Consider the following 25,347-nt stretch of genomic DNA (forward strand, 5'->3'; position numbering starts at 1 on the left):
TTTCATTTTTTTAATTCCTTCGTTCATATTCTAGCCAGAGGTATAAACTACAAGAAACTTTTTGATTTCAGATGAGACTGGACTTAGTTATGCTGCCAACGCAAAAAAAACTTAAACTCTACAAAAATGAATATTTTTGGCTGAAACTTTTTTTGAGACTACCTTAAGTACTATACTTTTACATGTTCCAATTATAAATAAAAATAAATTTTAGTTTTCGAGATATCGTTTTTTAAAAAGTCACTTTTTTTACCCACAAGACCTATGTAACCCCTTAAAAAAATGTTTCGAAGAATATGTTTGATGGCCAAGATGCATACATATATTTAGAAGGAAAGTTCCCCTAATAGCACAAGGACGTCCAATGGACGTCCATTGGACGTCCTTCACGGACTTTAGGGACGTCCTTTGGACGTCCGAGGAACGTCCTTTATACGTCCTATTTTGGTCCAAATGTCGCGCTACCGAACGTCCATTGGACGTCCATCTAAGGTCCGAGGGGACGTATATTGGAACTTAATCGGACGCAAATTGGACCTTAATCGGACGTCCTAGGGGACGTAAATTGGACCTTAATCGGACGTAAATTGGACCTTAATCGGACATAAATTGGACCTTAATCGGACGTCCTAGGGGACGTAAATTGGACCTTAATCGGACGTAAATTGGACCTTAATCGGACGTAAATTGGACCTTAATCGGACATAAATTGGACCTTAATAGGACGTAAATTTGACCTTAATCGGACGTAAATTGGACCTTAATCGGACGTAAATTGGACCTTAATCGGACGTAAATTGGACCTTAATCGGACGTAAATTGGACTTTAATCGGACGTAAATGGGACCTTAAGCGGACGTAAATTGTACCTTAATCGGACGTAAATTGGACCTTAATCGGACGTCCTAGGGGACGTGAATTGGACCTTAATCGGACGTCCTAGGGGACGTGAATTGGACCTTAACAGGACGTCCAATTTTGGTCCAAAGGCCAAGTTGTTAAACGTCCAATGGAGGTCCACCTAACGTCGGAGGGGACGTTCGGTGGACGTCATTTGGGCATTCATAGGATGTCCCAGTTTGGTCCAATGTCTTGCTGCTGAACATCCATCTAACGTCCTGGAAGGTCATTCGGTGGACGTCTAGCGACGATATTTAGACCTGTGGAGAATGTATTGTGGGAAATAAAAAATATATTTTTTAAGGAACTTATATTTCATCTTATATCAAATTACAATTATTGGATATTACAGTATTTACATTAAATTACAATACACTTCTCCAAGAAATTAACGCACCACCTTAAATATGGGGTATATTTGATGTCTCGTATTTCCTAAACCTGTTGTCCCATCTAAGTGATGTTTTTATAATATTATAGCCTAGGCTATAGGTTACCTCCTTAAGCTTGTCATGCTGTAATATATGTATATTATATCATATCGCTCTCTATAGTAATGTGATATAATATATATTACAGTATAGCTCCCTGTGCATGACAAGCATAAGGAGATAACATATTCTAGGGCCTAGGCTAGAATATAAAAAAAATCACTTAGATGCAACAACAGGTTTAGGAAATTCGAGACATCAAAAATGCCCAATTTTTAAGGTGGTGCGTAATGGGCTGTATATACAGGGTGTAACAAAAATACAGGTCATAAATTAAATCACATTATTCTGGGACCAAAAATAGTTCAAATGAACCTAACTTACCTTGTACAAATATGCACATAAAAAGTTACAGCCCTTTGAAATTACAAAATGAAAATGGATTTTTTCGATTATATCGAAAACTATTAGCGATTTTTTATTGAAAATGGACATGTGACATGTGGCATTATTATGGCAGGAATATCTTAAAGAAAAATTATGGTGAAATTTGTGCACCCCATAAAAATTTTATGGGGGTTTTGATCCCTTAAATCCTCCCAAACTTTTGTGTATGTTCCAATTCAATTTTATTATTGTGGTACCATTAGTTAAATTCAATATTTTTGTTTCTTAGTATTTTTCAGATAAGGCAGTTTTTATCGAGTTGCGACTTCTTTTTTAATATGTCCACGTAAAAATTTTATGGGGGTTTTGTTCCTTTAAACCCCCCAAATGTTGTATGTTCCAATTAAACTATTACTGAGGTACCATTAGTTAAACAGAGTGTTTTCAAAACTTTTTTGCCTCTTTGTATTTTTTCGATAAGGCACGTTTTATCGAGTCTGGCTTCTTTTTTAATATGGTTCAAAATATACCTAAAAATGTAAAGCATAAATAAGTTTGCATATTATTACCAAGTCTCCATAATCGTACTTAACCATATACAAATATGTGGTGGATTTGACAAATATTCACAATATTTCGATAAAAATTGACTTTTCGAAAAAGCAATAAGAGGCAAAAAAGTTTTTAAAACGTTGTTTAAATGGTAGGTACTACAATAATAATTAAATTGAAACGTGCACAAAAGCACATTGTTTTCGATACATTGGAAAAAATCACTTTTCATTTTGTAACTTCAAATGAGTGAAAAAGGCACAGAGACTTAGATCACGAGGTCACATTGAAAGGATGCCAAAAACGAGGACTCCGAAAAGGGTACTAAACTACACTATAGCTTCAAGAAAGAGAAGAGGAAGACCGGAAAATAGATGGAAGCAAGAGGTCGAAAAAGATTTGGAAAGAATGGTGTTACAGGGTCAGAAAAGAAAAATGAATAAGAGGAAGGAATGGAGAAAAATCACATATCAAGCCAGAGAAGATCTCAGTACATAAAGAAACGTGAAAATGAAGAAAAAACAAACTTTTCAAGCCATGGGCCTCTAAGGCCCTTGGTGCTATTAATATATAACTTCAAAGGGCTGTAACTTTTCTTTTGTGCACATTTGTACTAAGGTAAGTTAGGTCCAATCAAACTATTTTTGGTCCCAGGATATGTGATTAAATTTATGACCTGTATTTTTGTTACACCCTGTATATATATAAAGGTTATATTTGGTTCTTGGGACATCAAAGTATATTTTTTAGACATTCCCTGGATATAGTCACTGATGTGACATACCTCCGATTTGTTTTTTCATGAGTTTTGTAAGAGAGACTAAAAACTTTTTTATGGTTACCTCCTGTTTTCATATATTTTTTGACATGTTTTGTAGTAAATTCAACTATCTATTTACTACAAGACATGTCAAAATTTACATGTGAAAGCAGGAGATGATCCTAAAAATGGTTAAATCATCTTGGAGGAGATTACTAACTCAGTGAGCTTTATTAGTGGACTGTTTAGCATAGGGTGAATTTAAAAATAGAATAAAAAAAATAACAGTAAAAAAACCAGACCTTAAAGTAAATTGTAATAAAAATATTTCCTACCTTGTCATTTCTCGTTGCACAAGCTGGAGCAGGCCTGCTATTTTTCGTACTGCTATTGCTGAGTAGTATAAAGTATAAATCACTCGCGAGGACTATATTGAGTTTCTATACACTTTTCGGAATGATTGTAAGTGACTGTTAACCAAGAGAGTTGGTTGGCGAATTGTCTTTTTAAAATGAGGCGAGTAGGCAGGTAATTACATACAAAAAACTTTAAGGTTTTTACTTGAAAATAATGATAAAAATTAATACATACTCACTGAATTAGGTATTGGCCTACTCGTATATACGGGGTGTCCCATAATATTGAAAAGAAAATGAATTAAAATATTCTTTACAAAAACAAGAAAATTAAAAATTGTTATTCCTACTTATGTGGACGAACCACAACCGCCCACCACAATACGCAGTATTGTTACGGCTCAAAAGGCAAAGGACATAATTTTACTATAGAGCGTTTATATATACCACTATTAGTTTTCACTGTGGCCACTCTAACTATACCATCAGATCCAGGATGAACCTCAATTATACGGCCCAAAGGCCATGGTAGCGGGGGAATATTATTTTGGCGGATTACCACTAAGGTACCTAGTTGGACGTTTGGAGACGGAGAATTCCATTTAGCCCTTTGATGAAGAGTTTGAGACTTTCGAAGTTTGGAAGCTCTTATAAGAAAAGGGCCCGCAAAATCAACTCCAACATTACTGAAAGGTTTTAGTTGAGATATTCGAGCTAGCGGTAGATTTCCCATTAACGGAACTGGGGACAAAGGATTCACCTTAAAACATTTAACACATTTAGACAGTACTCTACGAATGGCTCGTTTGGAAGATATAATCCAAAAACGCTGAGAAATTAGGTATTGAACAGTTTGAAGCCCGGCGTGTAGATATTGCAGATGAGTAGATTCAATAATCATATCAGTTAATTTACAACTGTTAGGAAGTAATGCCGGAAATTTGCGATCATACGAAATGGGCGCATTAGCTAGGCGACTACCTACACGTAGAATTCCCTTTGCATCGATAAAAGGTGAAAGCTTTCTTAAATTTTTTGGAAGCAGCTGTTTATCTTGGATAAAATTTATTAAAGTATTAAAAAAGATCTGCTGTGTTCGTTTAACAAAAACCAGTAAGGAGTTATGTTGCTCCAATAAACTTAAACAACCTATTTCCAGATTACCATATCGGTTTTTGGTTACATAATGGAAAAAACGAATAATGTAACACAAACATCGAACACACCTATTTAAAGACGAATGACGATCCAATAAAATATCTAAAAAATTATTGGGAATTTCAGCAATCAATGCGACAGTCCGCACTTCCAAATTTACATTAGTAGACTCCTTTGAATTAAGTTCAAAGAACGTTAGCGGATCAGATTGTAAGAAGGTTGGCCCCGCCCACCATTTGGAACAGTTAATTAACTCAGAGGGTAAGCAACCCCTTGAACCAATGTCAGCAGGATTTTCTTCAGAAGGAACATAGTGCCAACATGAAGAAGTTACTCGTTCCTGCACATAAGCTACTCTATTGCTCACAAAAGTTTTCCACTGATGAGGGGAAGATTGTAACCAACGTAATGTAACAGCAGAATCAGAATAACAGTATATTTCCTTGATTTCTACTTTATCTTTAATAACAGAAGAAACAAAGGAGACTAGTCGAGCCACTAAAACCGCAGCAGACAATTCTAATCTGGGAATAGTAAGTCCCTTATTAATGGGTGCGACCTTAGATTTAGCTATAACAAAAGAAACAAAAGGTTGGCCTGAAGGTGATAAGCATCGAAAGTACAAGACAGCGCAGTAACCTTTCTCGCTAGCGTCACCAAAACAGTGAACTTCTAAGCGTAAAATATCGTCAATTAATAAACGACGAGGTAAATTTAATTTACTCAAATATGCTACATCATCAATGTATTTTTTCCACAAACGGATAATTTCTTTTGATGGAGCATCATCCCAACCAATCTTTTGAGTCCATATTCTTTGAATAAGGTGTTTAATTAGAAATGTTATTGGAGATAAAAATCCAAGAGGATCAAATATTTTTGCTAAATTGGACAAAAGATGACGTTTTGTACAAGAAGAGTCTAAAACTTGAACTTTAAAAGCAAATGTATCCGAAGAAGCGTCCCATTCCAACCCTAATACTTTAAGTGTTTTGGACGAAATATCATCATTAAATGTAAGAGGTTTTATTGCTAAATCTGATACAGCTAATCCTTTCAATAAATCGGGTATATTACTGGACCATTTTTTCAACTCAAAACCTCCTTTGGCAAGTAAGGCAATAAGTTCGTCTCTTAGTGCTAAGGCATTTTCGAAACTAGGACAGGAAGAAACGATATCATCAACGTAGGTTCCAGTTTTAAGTGCCTCGGCTGCTAGAGGAAACGAATCCCCGTCATCATTAGCCAACTGATGTAGACATCTAATAGCAAGATAAGGAGAACAAGAGAGACCATAAACAACTCTGTTGATACGAAGATCTCGAACAGGTTCAGAATTATTAGAACGCCAAAGTACTCTTTGATAATCTGTTTGAGTAGGATTAATTAAAATTTGCCTATACATTTTAGAAATATCGGCCGTAATTACATAACCATGCAATCGAAAATTAATCAAAATTGTACAGATGTCAGTCTGAAGCTTAGGACCAGTGAATAATTTGTCATTGAGTGAGGGTTGATTTGGAAGATGCCCGGAACCATTAAAAACGACCCTTAATTTACTTGTTAGACTTTCAGGTCTTAAAACACAATGATGCGATAAATAGTAAACATAAGGTGAATCGAAGTTATTCAATGGGACAGGTTCCATGTGACCGAGCTCAACAAATTCCTTCATAAAGGTGCGGTATTGGTCATAAAGTTCAGGAGATTTTTGAAGCCTTCTTTCTAATGAATAAAACCTACTAAGAGCAAGTGATCTAATATTAGGAAAGACAGGATTTTCTTCCTTAAAAGGTAGATCTACTACAAAGCGTCCTGATTGTTCACGCTTATAAGGATTCATAAACATATTTTCCACTTTAGCGTCATCAGGAGCTAAGCAAAAAACTTCAGGGACTGCTTCTAATTCCCAGAATTTCTTTATTTGCTGATCCAAAGAAACCGTATCTTCAACTTGGCAAAATAAAGAAGTAAGAGTAGGTGCCTTTGAAATATTTACTTTTCCCATAAGCACATAGCCAAATATAGTATTAATTGCATCAGGTTGATCTTGATTGCCGTAAATACGTCCATCCAAAAGAATTGTAGAGAATACATCAGCTCCTAAAAGAATGTCGATGGATCCTCTACGAAAGAAGTTATCATCTGCTAACTTTAAATTAGCAATATGGGGCCAAGTATTAACTTCTAAATTACATAAAGGCTGATCCTCACATATTTTTGTCAAGACTAACGCATCGGTTGTCAAAATAGGAGAAGATTTACGTACTGGTTTAAAAGAAATGGTAACCCCACCTAAATTAGTGGTCGACTGCATAGAACCTAATCCTTGGATGTTAGCTGAAGTTTTCATGGGACGTAAACCTAAACGCCTAAGGGTCTTTTGACAGATGAAGGACGTCATGCTTCCCGAATCTAACAGACACCTAACAGGTTGGTAGTTACCGTGACAATCAAGCACCTCAATACATGCAGTGGAAAGCAAAGTACTTTTATCAGCGGAAGAAAAACACACAGAAACGGATGATCCAGTCGTTGAATTTAAAGTGGATGCCGCCGAATCTTGAACATTCTCTTCTTTCTTAGAAGAGGAGAAGCAAAGGAGTGTATGATGTTTTTTATGGCACGAGTGACAAGTCCATGTAGATTTGCATAGGCTAGAACGATGTGATCCAAGACAGTTAATACACATCTTGTTCTTTTTTATTAATTGAAATCGATCTACAGGAGATTTTGCCAAAAAAACGGAGCATTTATAAATGGCATGGGTATCATTAGTTTTACAGATAGAACATTTTGGTTCAGGTTCTGTTTGAGCAAGCAATGATGTAGATTTGGAAGAATTAGGTTTTTTAGAAAAGTTAGATTTTGGTTTAGTGTGAAAATCAATATTATCTAAAGCGAGACAACTTTGATTTAAAAAATCAATCAGTTTTTTATAGCTTGGGATGGTTGAATTATTATGAAAAAGCTCAAAACGTGTTACTAAAGAAACAGTTAATCGTTTTAAAATCATTTGAACAAGTATAAAATCCCAATGTACTGTGGGTAGTCCTAGCTTATTTAGAGATGCCACATTTTTCGAAAATGTATCTAACAACTTGCGTAGTTCTTTTGGATCTTCTGAAGTCAGTTGTGGTGAACTTTCAAGGTTATTCCATAAATTGGCAGCGATTACCCTAACATTATTAAACCTTTCACAAAGCAGATCATAGGCAATTGGATAATTGTTTGCTGTGATGTCAATATGATCCACAGCATCGCGCGCTGCACCCTTTAAACACGATAGTAACAAATTAAATTTGTCAATTGGTTGTAAGTAAGTAAGAGTATGAACGCGAGCATCAAACTGATCTATAAAACTTCTAAATTCAGTTATTTTTCCACTGAAAGATGGCAATTCCGGTTTCGGTAAATTAAAATAATTTATAGGTAAAGGATTTTGAGACTGTGAAGTTGATGTAGTTTGCTGACTTGATGTTGAAGATTTTCTAAAGGCTTGCACGTATGTTAATTTAATTTTATAATATAATTTGTCAAAATTACTACGGCAATCATCTTCGACTTTAAATAGCGCGTCCTCATTATCTTGCTCAGAAACTAACATAATTATTTTATTATGAAGATCATAAAAATTGTCACGAATTTTTTCCAATCCTTCATACATAACTTCCAAAACCGGGTAAAAATTCTTATCGTCAGCAGCTACCTTTAAAGCAACAGCATGAATTTCAGTCATTTGTTGCACTTCAACTTGTCTTAAAGATTGATATTTTTTAATTTTATCTGCCATTTTGTAAATTTAAATGTAGAATTAATAAATTTAGAAAAATATGAAATTAGCGTTAGGAAATAAAATAGGTTCACCACACGAAAATTAATAAAATACAACCGAACTTTGTGCTAATAAAATAGAAAACTATGTCCTCTGCTATTTGAATATTTATAGACAAAAAATAATTATAAAACATAAACCCTTTAAATAAAAATTACTGTGTAAAATAAACACACAGTTTCATCTATAATAGAGTCAACCTGTATAATAATTATTATAACAAAATTTGTCTATTGGCCGACGTCGACAATTTAATAATAATTACTTTTACATTAATGTGTTCCTTTTTTACTTAAAAAACAACATTAACTGAGGTATAGGTACCACTAACGATCGGCACAAACAAAAAACCAATGTACTAATTGATACGTGATTTTAATTTTGTAAAGAATATTTTATCGCCTTATGTTAAAGAATAACAAAAAATAAAGTCAAAGGAAATGCGGTTAAATAACCTGAATTTGATTCTGATCTTTGTAAATTAGCAAAGTATGACAATAAAATCAAACAATTCAGGTTTAAAAGAAACTTTCCCCGACTATATTACCCTCTTAGAAAAATGAAAAATGCAAGAAAAAAATATAGAAAATGGATCTATCAGGCTCGTAACGGATCAATAAATCATCTTGGAGGAGATTACTAACTCAGTGAGCTTTATTAGTGGACTGTTTAGCATAGGGTGAATTTAAAAATAGAATAAAAAAAATAACAGTAAAAAAACCAGACCTTAAAGTAAATTGTAATAAAAATATTTCCTACCTTGTCATTTCTCGTTGCACAAGCTGGAGCAGGCCTGCTATTTTTCGTACTGCTATTGCTGAGTAGTATAAAGTATAAATCACTCGCGAGGACTATATTGAGTTTCTATACACTTTTCGGAATGATTGTAAGTGACTGTTAACCAAGAGAGTTGGTTGGCGAATTGTCTTTTTAAAATGAGGCGAGTAGGCAGGTAATTACATACAAAAAACTTTAAGGTTTTTACTTGAAAATAATGATAAAAATTAATACATACTCACTGAATTAGGTAGTGGCCTACTCGTATATACGGGGTGTCCCATAATATTGAAAAGAAAATGAATTAAAATATTCTTTACAAAAACAAGAAAATTAAAAATTGTTATTCCTACTTATGTGGACGAACCAATGGTTTTTCGTCTCCTACAAAATTCATGAAAAATCAGATAGGAGAATTTGTACATTACAATTCTCTGATGTTTGGGAAAAAGGGCTTAAGTCAGAAATGCACATCGATAATGTTTTGATGATTTCTGGACCAGAAAAATCGGCTCTTTTTATTGGTACATACAGTTTACGTCTACAACAGTTTTTTGCTGGTCCAGAAATCATCAAAACATTAGCAATGTGCAATTCTGACTTACGCCCTTTTTGCCAAACATAAAAAAAGCAATCTGGTCATAACTGACCAATGAGCAATTTTAATTTAACCTAAATTACTAATGTTTCTTAAAATGAAGAGCTTACCCGATAGTGTCTCTTATCTAATCTAACAAGATCGTGCACTATTCTAACATACACAGCCACATCACGCACTATGCTCTGCTTTTCACTATCACCTATCACTCAAACTAGTTCAAAAGGCTTTGTCCTCTTCAATCTTCTAGTTTGCCCAGTAGTATCGAGGAGGATTTCCTCAATATTCTTGTACTTATTTAAGTTGTTTGTCGGGATTCCTGCTATCTTCTTGATGATTATATCCAGGTTCCATTCCTAGGTATTAATATTTGTTTATAAAGTAATAACTTATTATGCATGGACAATGTTGTTTCTTCCAATTAGCCAATACACTTTTTATATCTTTATTTTGGTTATATCTGGTTTTTTGTAGACCACTTTCAGCTGATTCTAAAAAAAATTAAAATTAACGGTAATTTTTCTATTCTTTACAATTAAAAATCAAAATATTTACAGGTAATACATGCATAAATGATTCGTTTCATAAAGAAAATTGAAAACGGATTTTATAATACTTACATAATTGTTTAAGAGATTCAGCCATAGCCAAAACTAGCATACTAAACAGTACAGTTGAGTACAGCAAAAAAAGCCACTAATTTCCATTTTTCACCCCCTTATCGATGCATTTTTTTCCAATCAAAATTTTTACTAAATTTTTAGGTTATCTTATGATGAAAATGAAATAATTGATGACTTGATGACCAATGACCACGCGACGCTACATAGATACTCGCGCGGCAAATTTGAAAATGAACGCAAATTGAATAGTAAATGGCCTCTCTTTAGAGTATGGAAAATTTTACCCCTCCAGGAGGACATTGTACTCTTTTCATAGAATATCTTGTGGTAACTTTCCAGCCATAATTTAATCAGATGTTCACGGAATAGAACTTTGATAGTAGAATTCCTGGAATGTTTTGTTGTTAGGGGAAACTTTTATTTTATTTATTCTTGAATATTTCCTGTTGTTAAACATTGTAACCAATAATTTACAAATAAGATTTTCATTAAATTACATGAAATCAAAACATGTTTTGGATATTAAACTATATAGTTTTATAATTGTAATAATTTAATATACAATTTTGAATTAAGATTTAATCTTTCGATCTAATCGATTTAAACTACAGTAAAACTTGTGTTACCGGCCCCCTGCCAACACCGGCCACCTGTACTAACGGCCAGTTTAAAAATTCCCCACACTAATTACAGTAAAACCTGTCAGTAACGGCCGCTAAAAATGAAAAAGCTATTGGCCGATATAGAAAGGTGACCGGTATTGCCAGTTTTTGTAGTCTAGATATAATTGGTTTGGGGAATTTTTAAACTGGCCGTTAGTACAGGTGGCCAGTAACACAGGTTGTACTGTATATCTAGGCTACAAAAACTGGCAATAACGACCACTTTTCTATATCGGCCAATAGTTCTTTCATTTTAGTGGCCGTTAGTGACAGGTTTGACTGTATTTCATTAACGTAAAGTTAACGCAAGTTAATATTTTATTGAATTATTTTGCTATTTGATCTCGTAATTGGTATAATGTGTCCAATATAAGCGTTCATAAAACGTCCGTATTTCGTCCAGTATGGACGTCCAAAGTCGGACGTCCAAAGGACGTCCATATTTATTCCGTCCGAAGGACGTCCATATTTATTCCTTCCGAAGGACGTCCAACATGGGACGTCCGTTTATAGTCCATGGACGTTAGGACCAAAAATGGACCTATTTTGGACGTCCAAATGACGTCGTGTGCTATTAGGGAATTGTCCGTATTTCGTCCAGTATATATACGTCCATATTTGTTCCATCCGAAGGACGTCCAACGTCGGACGTCCATTTTTATTCCGTCCGAAGAATGTCCAACGTCGGACGTCCAAAGGACGTCCATATTTATTCCTTCCGAAGGACGTCCAACGTCGGACGTCCATATTTATTCCTTCCGAAGGACGTCCAACGTCGGACGTCCAAAGGACGTCCATTTTTATTCCGTCCGAAGGACGTCCAACGTCGGACGTCCAAAGGACGTCCATATTTATTCCTTCCGAAGGACGTCCAACGTCGGACGTCCAAAGGACGTCCATTTTTATTCCGTCCGAAGGACGTCCAACGTCGGACGTCCAAAGGACGTCCATATTTATTCCTTCCGAAGGACGTCCAACATGGGACGTCCAAAGGACGTCCATTTATAGTCCATGGACGTTAGGACCAAAAATGGACCTATTTTGGACGTCCATTGGACGTCGTGTGCTATTAGGGTCCTGATTTATGTAGTATAATACATAATACCAAAGAGGAAGTAGCCCTAAGCGCCGGACTCCACTTGCGATTTGTAGTTGTGAAGATTGAACACATTCTTTCAAATAGAAGTCAATCCATGATTATTTAGTCACAAATGGATTGACTTGTATTTGAAACAATGTGTTCAATCTTCCTGATTACAAATCGCAAGTGGAGTGCGGCGGTAATAACACCAAAATATTCCATATAGGTCCATAGAAGGTACACAGACATTGAAAAATTCCTGGAATATCCCCGAAAACATGTTCCCTGAACATCCCAGGAAAATCCTGTGTCAGCATTTTAAACATTACCTGAATGTCTTATTGGAACATTCCTTGAATGTCCACGAATGTTCTCTGGACATTCAAAATATATTTTGTAGACATTCCCTGGATATACCAGAAATACAGTGATGAGCGCTCTAATAACCGGCAAAATAGCACAAAAGATGTATTAAGTAGTGAGATAAAAAGACATTGTATACATTTAGATTGTATTGATTGTGTACCACCTTCAGACGTATCAGACGAGTTTGGAAACTACCACTGTCACAGTGACAATTTTAGTTGACATACTCCTCCGATATGTGTAAAGGTGGGATCAATATAACGTAAATTTAAAGGTTAATTTCGCTAAATTTCCCAGCTCGACTAGTTTCATTTCTTTTTATCTCACAACTAAATATGTTGCCCATATTTTGCCGGTTATTAGGGCACTCATCACTGTACATCCTTGCTGATGTGACAATACCTCCTATCTGTTTTTTCATGAGTTTTGTATGAGAGATGGAAAAACATGTTTTAAGGTCACCTCCTGTGTTCATATGTAAGTTTTGACTTGTTTTGTAGTTCATAGATAGTTTAATTTACTACAAAACAAGTCAAAAAATATCATATGAAAACAGGAGGTGACCCTAAGACAAGTTTTTAGTTTCTCTTACAAAACTCATGAAAAAAACAGATAGGATGTATTATTACATCACTGACGATATGTGGCCATACCAAATAATACATCCTTGATAAATATAAACATTTTTATTGAACAAAATCTTTTCATACATTTTTTTAATGCAATTTACTGATATTCCTAAATATTTCAAAAAAATGTGTCACATTTGCTTTGTAAACCTTTCTTTTGCCTTTCGTAGCCACATATTCCGTTTCCTTCCTGGTTTTTTGTAGACCACTTCTCTCAGCTGATTCTAAAAAAAAAATAAAATAAATGGTAATTTTTCTATCCTTTACAATTAACAATCAGAAGAAATATTATTTACAGATAATGATATGCATAATAATAGGTTTGTTCTAGCATCAGTTTCAAACAGTTTGAAACCATCAGCGAATAGTGGACCAGCGCGAGTAGAGGGGATCGCACTGGTGACTGTATTATGTTCTTTTACTGACCAACTGTTTGCTGACGGTTTTTGACTAGTTTGACTGTTTGCTAGAATAAACCTAATAATAATGAATATTTTGTATTTTGACAATGACATCTGATGTGGAAGTCAAAACATTAATAAAATTATTTTTTCAAGTTAACTTTCACATGCGCGTCTTAAAATTGTACTTTTAATACTTATATCATAAATAACTATTAAAACTATCTTAAGAGGAAACAGTATCGATCAACAGGTAGCGAAAATGTGTTCCAAGATTGCGGCTGTAATTTTGAATATTTTTTCGAGATATTTGGCACACATATTCTTAATATAATAAAGAATGGCGGTACAGAGCCCAATTTGAAAAATATATTAATATGTGGAAATTACTCTGTAATTAAATACAATATAAAAAAAACGAGCTTGTACCGCCATTAAGAAGAACAAAAAATACACTTTCTTCAAATACAACTTTTTTATCCGATTTTGTGTTATTTTGGAACTACTAAAATTTTTTATTTCATTAGTAGTTCCAAAATTACACAAAATCTAGGCATCGGATAAAAAAGTTTATTTGAAGAAAGTGTATTTTTTTGTTCTTCTTAATGGCGGTACAGGCTCGTTTTTTAAATATTGTATAATTACAGAGTAATTTCCACATATTAATATATTTTTCAAATTGGGCTCTGTACCGCCATTCTTTATTATTTTACGAATACGTGTGCCAAATACTTCGAAAAAATATTCAAAATTACAGGAACACGTTTTGGCTACCTGTTGATCGCTACTGTATTAACTTAAAACATTGTAATTTGCTAAACCAGTATATTTTACTCTACTACTACTCTACTAGCTACCCCATTTTCCACTGTTTCTAAAGACTTGTTTACATGGGTAGAGTTTTGAGGAGAGTAGAGGTAGTACTCTACCAAAAATGGCTTGATACCATTCACATGAGGAGAGTACAAGTATAGGACTGATGCTAGTATAGTGAAACCGATTTTTGTATTTTTAAACACTCTTGATTATAAGTGCACATTTTTTGCTTAAGCTCGTTTACTCCAAAGCCCCCTTTGCCATTCTTTCGACGATTTCATCCTACGCAGCTTGCTGCAAACTTTTATTTCTGTAGTATACACTACCTAAATTCCATAAACACTGGTATTCGCCGTATTATAGCTCTACAAGTTTTAAAGTTTCATCTTCGGTGAACTTCATTTTCACTATTTACACAAAACACAATTCCAGCAAGAATGACAGCGTCCCCATGTACTCTCCTACCTACTCTATTCTGCCGTAATTGAGCGTGTTCCATGGGTAGAGTGTGCAGCTGAGTGGACATTTTGGCAGTAGTGGTGGTCATAGAGTAGTTACTTTGCCATAGGTTGCTAGTCACTCTACTTTAACTCCAACTATACACTCTACCAGCTATTCTACTGTGCTGAGCATTTTTACAGGTAGAGTTACTCTACTCTATCAAGTACTTGCATCATTACTCTACCCGTGTAAACAAGTCTTAAATCTACTGAATGAAAATCTACTTAATCTTAATCTACTCTTAATGAAAAATGTCTAAAATCATTTACCCACCTAGTATTATTGTAGAATTTAAGACAGTCCAGTGCCTTATAAATAATTTCAATATGAATATTTTTTCCTTTAATTCTCCTTTGATACCACTCCATTTTAGATTTTGGGGAACTTATTTCATTGTGTTTATAGCCCTATTTATTGAAGGAACCCAATCTGGAGATTGTTATTATCGATTAAGTCGGCTGGTTTTCCTATTTTCCTATAAGATTAAAATGTTAACATCTTCAAAAATCGTTACTGTTGTAATTGTAACTTACCAGATATAAAATGATTACAGCAGACAGGACAGGAAAATTTTCATTTCGCTAGTAAAACCTGTACATTGTATTGCATTTAACCATTGTTGTCTCTCAGATACCTTATTTAGTTCAGTTTAAAAGTGAACTTTATCTTGACTTTATCACAATTACTTTGCATTTCACACTTCAAAACACAACACCAATGAAGCATATTATCTTTCTAAATTAATACTTCCAGAGAAAATGTTAAATTAATCTTTGTACAACACAAGATTACAAAGAAATACAACTAAAATTATCTAAAACTCATGAAGAACAGATAGAATAAGATTTATCTTTTACACCCAGTAACCATATTGAGAATAGTATACCTACATATTATTATTATGAATCAGTAGAAACGATTATATTTAAATTTGGCCCCACCCACTCTTCTATGAAATTTGGTAAATATAACTCCGCACGACCACGCAACTCGAAACACAAGTACGCAAACACGGTTGCGTGAAGCGTGGCTCGCAATCGTGAAATTTACGAGACTTGCTCGACCTGTAGATTCTTGTAATCCGGGTGGGGAATCCTTATGCGGACCATAGGAAACTTAATGGAAAATTATAAACTGTTGAATTCATACTGCTTCAATTATTCTTCATAAAAAATTCATGGGAAACTATAATCTGTAGAGGACTGAAATCTGTATCTATAGGAATATGTTAAAATTACCTATTCTACGTATTCCAAAATTTGGCAAAAATATAATATACGTAGGTAGTGGTAGTGCAAGAATGTGTATAAATTGTTGAGTTTGATCACAATGAAGATATGATAATATTTGAATTATGTATTTACCTATATTTTTATTTTGTGATTTATTGTTTACAAAGCAATAAAGTTAATGATATGTTTACAACGATTTATATAGGCTATATATAACAATTCAAAAGACTTTTATATAGTTTCACAATACTGGAAAATGGAATCGTTTATTCCTAATTGTAATTGGACATTTTTATTTTTCATTCAAATGTTCAAACAATCTCCATTTTGTACTAAACAGTATCCCAATCGATTGTACAATTCTCGTCTAACATTAGCCAGAACGCGTGGTGTTATTTTTGCACTTCGGCAGACTAAATTTTGGATTTTAGATGCTTCCAGATAAAATAATCGTTTGGAACTAATATTTCCTACAATAACAGTATAACGGACTTGATAAAAAATTGATCACCCTGTATAGGTTTTATCTATATGTAGTGGTAGTGGTTATGTTAGAATATGGACATCTGCAGAAGGCAGTATACAGGGTGTTTGGTAACGAATGGACCATAGCTTAACATTAGATTCCTGAGCTTAAAATAGGTCGATTTAAGCTAACTTACCTTAGTACGAAAGTTGATAATAACCGAAATACAGGGTGTCAAAGTTAAACTTTTATTTTATATTCTTGAATATTTCCCAACGGGCATGGGATAACAATATGAAATTTGGTAGGCGGGGGTTTTTTGAGACGAGAAATCTAAATTCGCCACCAAAAATGATGTATTACCCAGAGGGCGCCACATACGCCTTTCAGCGATTATTTAATACGTTCAGTTTTTTTTATCCCCAACTCTACATACTTTTTGAGTCAAAACTTTTATTCACTTAAAAAAGGTATACTACATTCATCTCGCTTAATTCAACAGTTACTGTTTTCGAGATAAACGCATTTTAAATCTGCGATGCAACATAATTTTTTGCATAATATATTGTAGTTACCTACAACCAAAAAATAAACTTGAAACCATAATAATTGTGAAAGTTCTGATATTTGTCATGGCATCGCAAATTCCCTTTTGGAAATTATTTTGGTTTTAAGTGTATTTTTCGGGTGTAACTACAATTATATTATGCAAAACAATTATTTTGCATCGCAGACTTAAAAAAGCGTTTATCTCGAAAAGTTTAGCGAGATGATTTTACCTAGTAGGTATACCTTTTCTAAGTAAAAATATTAAGAGAATAAAAGTTTTGATTCAAAAAGTATGTAGAGTTGGTAATAAAAAAATTGAATGTATTAAATGAACGCTGAAAGGCGTATGTGGTGCCCTCTGGATAATATATCATTTTTGGTGGCGAATTTAAATTTCTCGTCCTAAAAAACCCCCGCTTACCAAATTTCGTGTGGCTATCCCATGCCTGTCAGGAAAGATTCAAGATAAATAAAACAATAATTTAACTTTGACAACCTGTATTTCGGTTATTATCAACTTTCGTGCTAAGGTAAGTTAGCTTAAATCGACCAATTTTAACCTCAGTAATATATGATTAAGCTATGACCCATTCGTTACCAAACACCCTGTATATAGTTATAAAGTCCGCACGCATACTGACCATTGACCAGTGTGACTGACCATTGACCATAAATGAAACGCTTTGTACATTTCAAATATAAATAAAATCTAAAACAGCAGGTAAATAAAAAAAAACACAACTTGTTGATACTAAACTTATAATTCTTACACAGTTACATAAATCTAGTAACAGATACTTACGCTAATTCTAATAATTATAAAAGGAATTGTTTCTAAAACTAAGCTAGTGTATGTAATAATGACGGAATGGGACGTTTCAATCGCCGCCGGTTCATCGCCAGTCCATTTCATCGCCGTCATATCTCGCATTTCCTAGAATTCCTAATTAATACTAAAAACAAATAATAATTGTAACTGTCGAAAATTCGGAAATATAACTGATAGCGATTAATTGACTGGCGATGAATCGGCCGACATCGGCATCGAACTGGCGGCATCGAAGAAACGTCCTAGACCCTAATAAAATAATGACATAGTGTGCTATTGTTATGATTAATCATGTAATGAGTGCGCTAAGAACCGTCAAAATGAGGCAAAAGATGGAAAGCATAATACGTTGTGAAATAAAAAGAGATGAAACTAGTAGAGGTAGGAAATTATCGATAGAAACTTAAAAATTTACATTACATTATATTACCACTAGTTTCCCACCTTTAGACGTATCGGAGGAGTATGGCAACTAACACCGCACTATTTTATAAATACGTGCAACTGTCACTGTGACAGGAGAATTTAATAAAATTTTCCTGGCACAGTGTTAGTTACCAAACTCCTTCAATACGTCTAAAGGTGGGAAACTATCAATATAATGTAAATTTATAAGTTTCTGTTGATAATAATTTCTCACCTCTACTAGTTTCATCTTTTTTATTTCATAATGTACTGTGTTTTCCATATTTTGCGTTATTTTGCCGGTTCTTAGCATACTGTATCCATGTATGTAACACTAAAAATGCAGTAAAATTATCCAAAAAATATTGATATGGTAATTCGTAATAAATTACAATATGAAAAATTCGGATATTTTATACAGGAAGTAAATGAGTTTTAATTTCGTCCATTTTTGATGAAGTGTCATATTTTTAAAACAATTATTGTTTGATTAAAAAAAATCATCTCTTTTTGGGGTAGTTCTTACACATGTGATATAGATGAGTTCCAATTTTTTTTGCTGTTCAATGACTTCAAAAACGTTTTAAAAAAGTATATATTACAATTTAAAACTTTCACAAAATGTGTATTATTACTTTTGAGTGTTCATACAATTTCAGCAAAAAATATAAATTTAACCTTTATATAAAAAAATGTAATTTCACCCTCGTCGTCACAGAATGCTCATCCGAGTCTTATTTTTTTTTTCGTTGATGCGTAGATTATTTTCTACATTTATTTCGGGTATACATTTAATATTGACACATTTTATCTCTTTGTGGACTTGTGGAAATATGTCTATCATAACGTCCCAAGATGTAAATTATACAGTGCACTAAGTGTTACCCCCCCCCCCCCCTTATTAACTTATTTATTTTTAGCACCTAAGCAAAGCGCTCAGACAAGTCGATTTTTAAAATAATTCTAGTATATTATAGCATCAATGTTTCGAACTTTATGCGATCCCTTCTCAGATGACAGTATTATAAAGTTGATATTTTTCAATGACAAAGTACATCATGTGAGACCTCATCTTTTGAAATACTATGACTGCAAAACTGTATAATACTTTCATACTTTTTAAGAACGTAGGTGCAAATGTGGTGTAATGCTTTTTAAAAATTGTTTAAAAAAATTAAACGCAGAATGAAAGATTACATTATTACCGAGGACCGAAAGTCCCTTAGAATAAACAAGAAGTGTCTTTTGCATGATAGTTGAAAGACTGATAAGTTTGTATATACACACTTGAATGAATGAAGGAAGTGAAAATATAGTATGTCAAAGTGTATAAATAATTTATTTCTTTAGCTGAGCGCTTTCGACATAAACGTCATCATCGAAGTCAATAATGGTCAATTAGTAAAAAAATACCGCTGCATTGAGTTATAAGTATGAGCATCTTAAGAGTATAAATATGAATTTTCCTTAAAACTGGTAAGTATTTTGTTCTCCGTACAACCCCAAACAGCAAAAAACAGAAAAAATGGTCACATACACGGTACACAAACACATAAAAAACTTTTATCAGTTATTATTAAAAGTTTTTTTATGTGTTTGTGTAACGTGTATGTGGCCGCTTTTTCTGTTTTTTGCTATTTGGGTTGTACGGGAGACAAAATATTTAGCAGTTTTATTGAAAATTCATATTAATTTATACTCTTAAGATGCTCATACTTCTACCTCAATGTAGCGGTACTTTTTTACTAATTGACCATTAGCTCCCATGATGACGTTTATGTCGAAAGCGCTCAGCTAAAGAAATAAATTGTTTACATACTTTGATATATTATATTTTCATTTCCTTTATCTTTTGAATGAGGCATTCGAAATTAAACATCACACTCAATTTTCTCTTTTTTTCACCTCTGTAACTTATGGAAGATGTAAAGAAACATTATGGAAGTTTTCGAGGACTTTCGGCCCTCGGAAATAACGTAATCATTCATTTTGCGTTAAAATTTTTCAAAAATATGTATTAGTTCTCTCAGTATTCGAGAAAAAATTAATGCATTTAAATAGCATTGGACCGAAATTTTGCGCCTACGATCTTAAAAAGTATTACACATTTTTGTAATCAGTATTTCAAAAGCTTTTAAATGAGGTGTTACACGATGTACTTTCCCATTTTAAAAAATCGAAGTTATCACTGTCACCTGAAGATGGATCGTGTAAAGTTCGAAATATTGATGGTATGATATACTATGGTTATTTTAAAAATCGACCTGTCCGAGCGTTTTGCTTATGTGCTAAAAATAAATTAATAGGGGGGGGGGTTACAGTTATTCCAGCACACTGTATGAAGCCCAGAAGCCATAAAGAACCTCAACATTCCCCACAAATTAATAAGGCTTGTAAAACCAATGATGAGTAAAGTGAACTGCAGAGTACAAGTACAAGGCGATAGCTCTAGAAAACACTATAATATATAGAGATGTAGAGTTACACAACAGGGGAATAACATTTAATAAGTCAACGCACATTATTTTGCGTCAACAGGATGATTTTGAGAAATTTTAGTGATAAACGTAGTAAATTGTAGTGATAATATGATAAACGCATACACGATGAATATTTTGTTATTCATTTTTCACTAAAACAATCTTTGCTCTACAATTTGAGGATTCATTTGAAATAGGAAGTTTTGCTAATGGTGTAAATTTGTTGGCATAAAAACAGAGCACATGTGGTTTCCATTTTGACTTTATTTCATTATCATTTGTTATTATTTCACATTCAATTTTATATTCATGTGTATACCTACTGTTTGAATATGTGCAGTCTAGTTTAAAACGTACAATATGATCTTCTAAGAACACGAAATTCTCCATTGTCTGATTACCCAATTGAATGATAGACGTACGTACCGAAAAACGATGATCAGTTTCCACATGTTTTCTTAGCGCTGTAGCAAAACCTTTAGTTGAACAATTTTGCACAGGACAATTATAATAATGATTTCTCTTTTCACAGAATATTTCATGTGATATTATTTCTGAAAACTTGAAATGTTGACCACAATTCCATTTGCAAAAACGTGCCAGATAATTTTTATTCATCAATTTTTTCATGTATAAATAATTTTCTTCAATTTTATTTTCATGGGTTAACCACTCAAAACAACAAAAACAAAGAAAAACATCATGTGTAGGACTGTAATAATATTCTGGTGCATACGGGTCAGAAAGGGAAAAGATACAAATTTCTTTACAATTAATACATTGTGGATGACATTCTAAAGGAAATTCAACAATTTGGGTTGTGTAGTTCGATGGGCTACTATAAATTAAATGAATTTTCCTCTCACTGGGTTCTGGTTCTTCTAAAGAATTATTAGTGCTGGACGAGGATGAATTCACATTTTCAGATATAGTCAGATCCTTTAGATTTTGGTTCAGGTTTTCTAAAGAATTCTCAATGCTTGACAAATAAACATTTTCCGGTATAGTGAAAAATTGTGCGTTTTGATAAATTAACTTAAACTTGACATTTATTAAATGTGACATATTCGATACATCCACAATGGAAAACTCATTAGCACACGAAGGTTTTGACTTACAGTTAATATCAAATTCTTTGTTTTCGCTAGTTACAGTAAACTGATGGTATATGTTTGAAGCTAATTTATCACTTCCCATATAAACCAATTCTAATTTTATTGTATTTTCTGATTTACTATAGCTAATATATAGGAAAAATAAATTATCTTCTTCTTGATATATATAAATACCAGTCGTTTCTAAATAATGCTTCAAGTTGAAGGGAAACGCAGAAGAATCCAATATCGCATCCTTATGGTTGGAATGAAAGTGCTGAAGCATCATAAAACTCGTCATTTCTTCATAACAAATTGGACACTTATGAATGTTTTCCAAGCATACCTAAAATTATTAAATTATTTCAATTTAATAAACATAACGAATATCTATTATTGTGTACTGTTAAATTTAAGCGATTTTTGTTAAGGTGTGCACAAACATAGTCTAAAAACCAACAAATTAAACACAAAACAGCCTTAGCCAAAGATTTTATAGAAAATAACTAGGCTTTTGATTTTGAAAATGTAGGTGCATATTTTAGAAAAAGGACAGAACAAAAGATGTATATTGAAGATGATTCATATAAAAAAAGATCAAAATTGTATTAATAACAAGACAAATATCAAGGATCTCTCTAATATATACCACAATTTAATACTTTGATTTCATTTTATAAATCCGCCATTAGATTAACCTTAACTGATGATATTTTGAATTCTGCTACATGTCTCAAAGTCAAACAACAAAGCTAGCAATCCATCACAAAAAGTGAACAAGTGCAGATGTAAGATATAAATTTAGTGTTGATTAGTAAGATTATTAATTTATAAAGATGCTAACCCAAAGATATAACTCCTCTCTGTTCTTATAACCCTAGGTAGTTATACCGGGTGTCCACTTATATTTTCCCCCATTTTAACTGCCTATAACTTCTAAACGGCTCAAGATAGAAATATGCGGATTCGCTGAAATGTTTTATTTTAGTAAAAGTTTTGTCTGAATGGATTGAACTTTTTATATCGCTTTCAAATACGAAAAAAAAATGGCGGATTTTTGAAAAAAAACTTTGTTGATTTTTTTTAATGGAACACCCAGTATATTTTTTTTGTAAATTGAAAGAAAGGTCCTTCACCTATCCAGCGGTATAAAGTTTTTCAAAATCGGTTGTCAAATCACTGAGTAATTAATTTTTAAAATGAGAGGTGTAACATGAATATCACATAACATAATATCAATTTATGTGATTTCCACATTGCATCTCTCATTTTAAAAATTAATTGCTCAGTCATTTGACAACCGATGTTAAAAATTTTTATATCGCTGGATAGGTAAATAAACGTTTTTTCAAATTTTTAGGTAAATGACCATTTTTTATAACGCTTTTAAATAAAAAATTGCGGATTTTTGAAAAGAAAACCGTTGTTGACTTTTTTTTATTAAAACACCCAGTATACTTTTTTGTAACTTGAAAAAATGGTCATTTACCTATCCAGCAATATAAAAAATTTTAAAATCGGTTGCCAAATGACTGAGCAATTAATTTTTAAAATGAGAGATGCAATGTGGAAATCACATAGCATAATATCAATTTGCTTAGTCATGTTATTTTAGGTATGTGATATCCACGTTGCACCTCTCATTTTAAAAATTAATTACTCACTGAGTTGACAACCGTTTTTGAAAAACTTTATATCGCTGGATAGGTGAATGACCTTTCTTTCAATTTACAGAAAAATATAGTGGGTGTTCCATTAAAAAAAAGTCAACAACGTTTTTTCCAAAAATCCACCATTTTTCTTCGTATTTGAAAGCGATATAAAAAATTTAGTCCATTCAGACAAAACTTTTGCTAAAATAAAACATTTCAGCGAAAACCGCATATTTCTATCTTGAGCCGTTTAGAAGTTATAGGCAGTTAAAATGGGGGAAAATATAAGTGGACACCCGGTATACTATACCCTAGGGGCAATTTTTGGACTACGATGCTGCTACCGTAGTACCGTAGAGAGAGAAACATTTAAACTCCTTTATTGTGCTATCTGTTTTTTACTGAACTGGTCACCAATACGATTATATCCAATTCATTAATATCTTATAAACAGCATTGCATATAATATGAGCAAGACCAAATGCAATACTACGAAATGTGCTGGCAAATGCACTATAATAAGTATGCATGCCAAAAGTGAAGAAAAAGAAGAACCATCTAAATGTGGTAATAAAAATATGCACAAAGAATTGGCCAATGAGAAAGCTCCTGAAATCGAATTTCAATATTTTATAGAGATTATGTAGATTTAAATACCTACCATCAAAGAAGAAAATTAGAATCTCTTGGACATATTACACATGTATAGAGATTAGTATTACACAACTTGCTCCAATTGATTATACAGGGAATGATCCAAGGAAAGAGAAGCATAGGAAAACATAGAATATCGTGGCTGTGCAACCTGAGGGAATAGTACGGATGTACATCAAATGAACTTTTCAGAGCAGCTGTTTCTAAAATATCAATAGCTAGGATGATTACTGACCTTTGTTACGAAGATGACAACTGAAGAAGATGTAGATTTAAAATGCTGCAAGCTGCTTGCAATTATCTATACATACTAGTGATGTAACGAATGCCATTTTTTGAACATTCGCGAATACGAATGCGAATATCTGCTACCGACATTCGCAAATGCGGATGCGAATATTCAGTTTTTTTAATTTGTTTCTATTTTTGTAATGTTTCCTAAATTTATAATGAAAAATTAATTGATATTTAGTGTAAATCAATCTGAATCTTAAGCTTTATTACATAATACCAAATAATAAAAAAAAAGTGAAAGCTGATAATGGGATTATACAAGGTTAAGTTCTATCTATCTATTGCCCTTCATTTGTCCAAAGTTGAACGTAGACCTCCCCCTTATTTTTCCACTCTTCTCGGTTCAGTACTAATGCTGTCGATCTAGTCCCTGCGTATCTTTTCAGGTTATCCGACCATCTCATCTGTGGTCTGTCCCTTCCTATTTTGTAGTCCCAAGGTCTATAGTGAGTAATCGCTTTATTCCATCTTCCATCTCTTTGTCTGCTGTTGTGTACTGCCATGTACTGCATATTTCCATTTGAGAGTAGTTGCATGTTTGACGTTAAGTTACCTCTTCTTATTAAAAAAGATGAGAAGTGAATAGATTTTGATTTTATTAACCTAATATTACTTATCTTAAAATTATTTTTTTTTCTGGTTTTCATATTCGCAAAACATTTGCACAAATTTCGCGAATGCGGATATGCAAAAACATGCGAATATTCGCGAATGCGAATATTTATTTATTTATTTATATACGGGATTACCCCCATTACAAAACATACAGTATAAAATCAATATATGTAATATCTACTAAACTAAAGTAAAATAAATCTTAATTACACATTAAGCAAAAACGAAATATTAATAGTTA

General features: G+C 33.1%; 1 protein-coding gene across 1 annotated transcript in view; it reads right to left on the reverse strand.

Annotated features, from left to right (window-relative positions):
- LOC114340409 (uncharacterized) overlaps positions 1-25,347 on the reverse strand; it is a 74,659-nt gene that overhangs the window by 45,326 nt on the left and 3,986 nt on the right. The window contains exon 2 of the mRNA XM_028291147.2: positions 21,274-22,237. Within this exon, the coding sequence (XP_028146948.2) occupies positions 21,274-22,237 (964 nt within the window). The remainder of the gene's footprint in view (positions 1-21,273; positions 22,238-25,347) is intronic.

The sequence above is a fragment of the Diabrotica virgifera genome, chromosome 3, assembly GCF_917563875.1.
Source record: "Diabrotica virgifera virgifera chromosome 3, PGI_DIABVI_V3a".
NCBI classification, from domain to species: Eukaryota; Metazoa; Arthropoda; class Insecta; order Coleoptera; family Chrysomelidae; genus Diabrotica; species Diabrotica virgifera.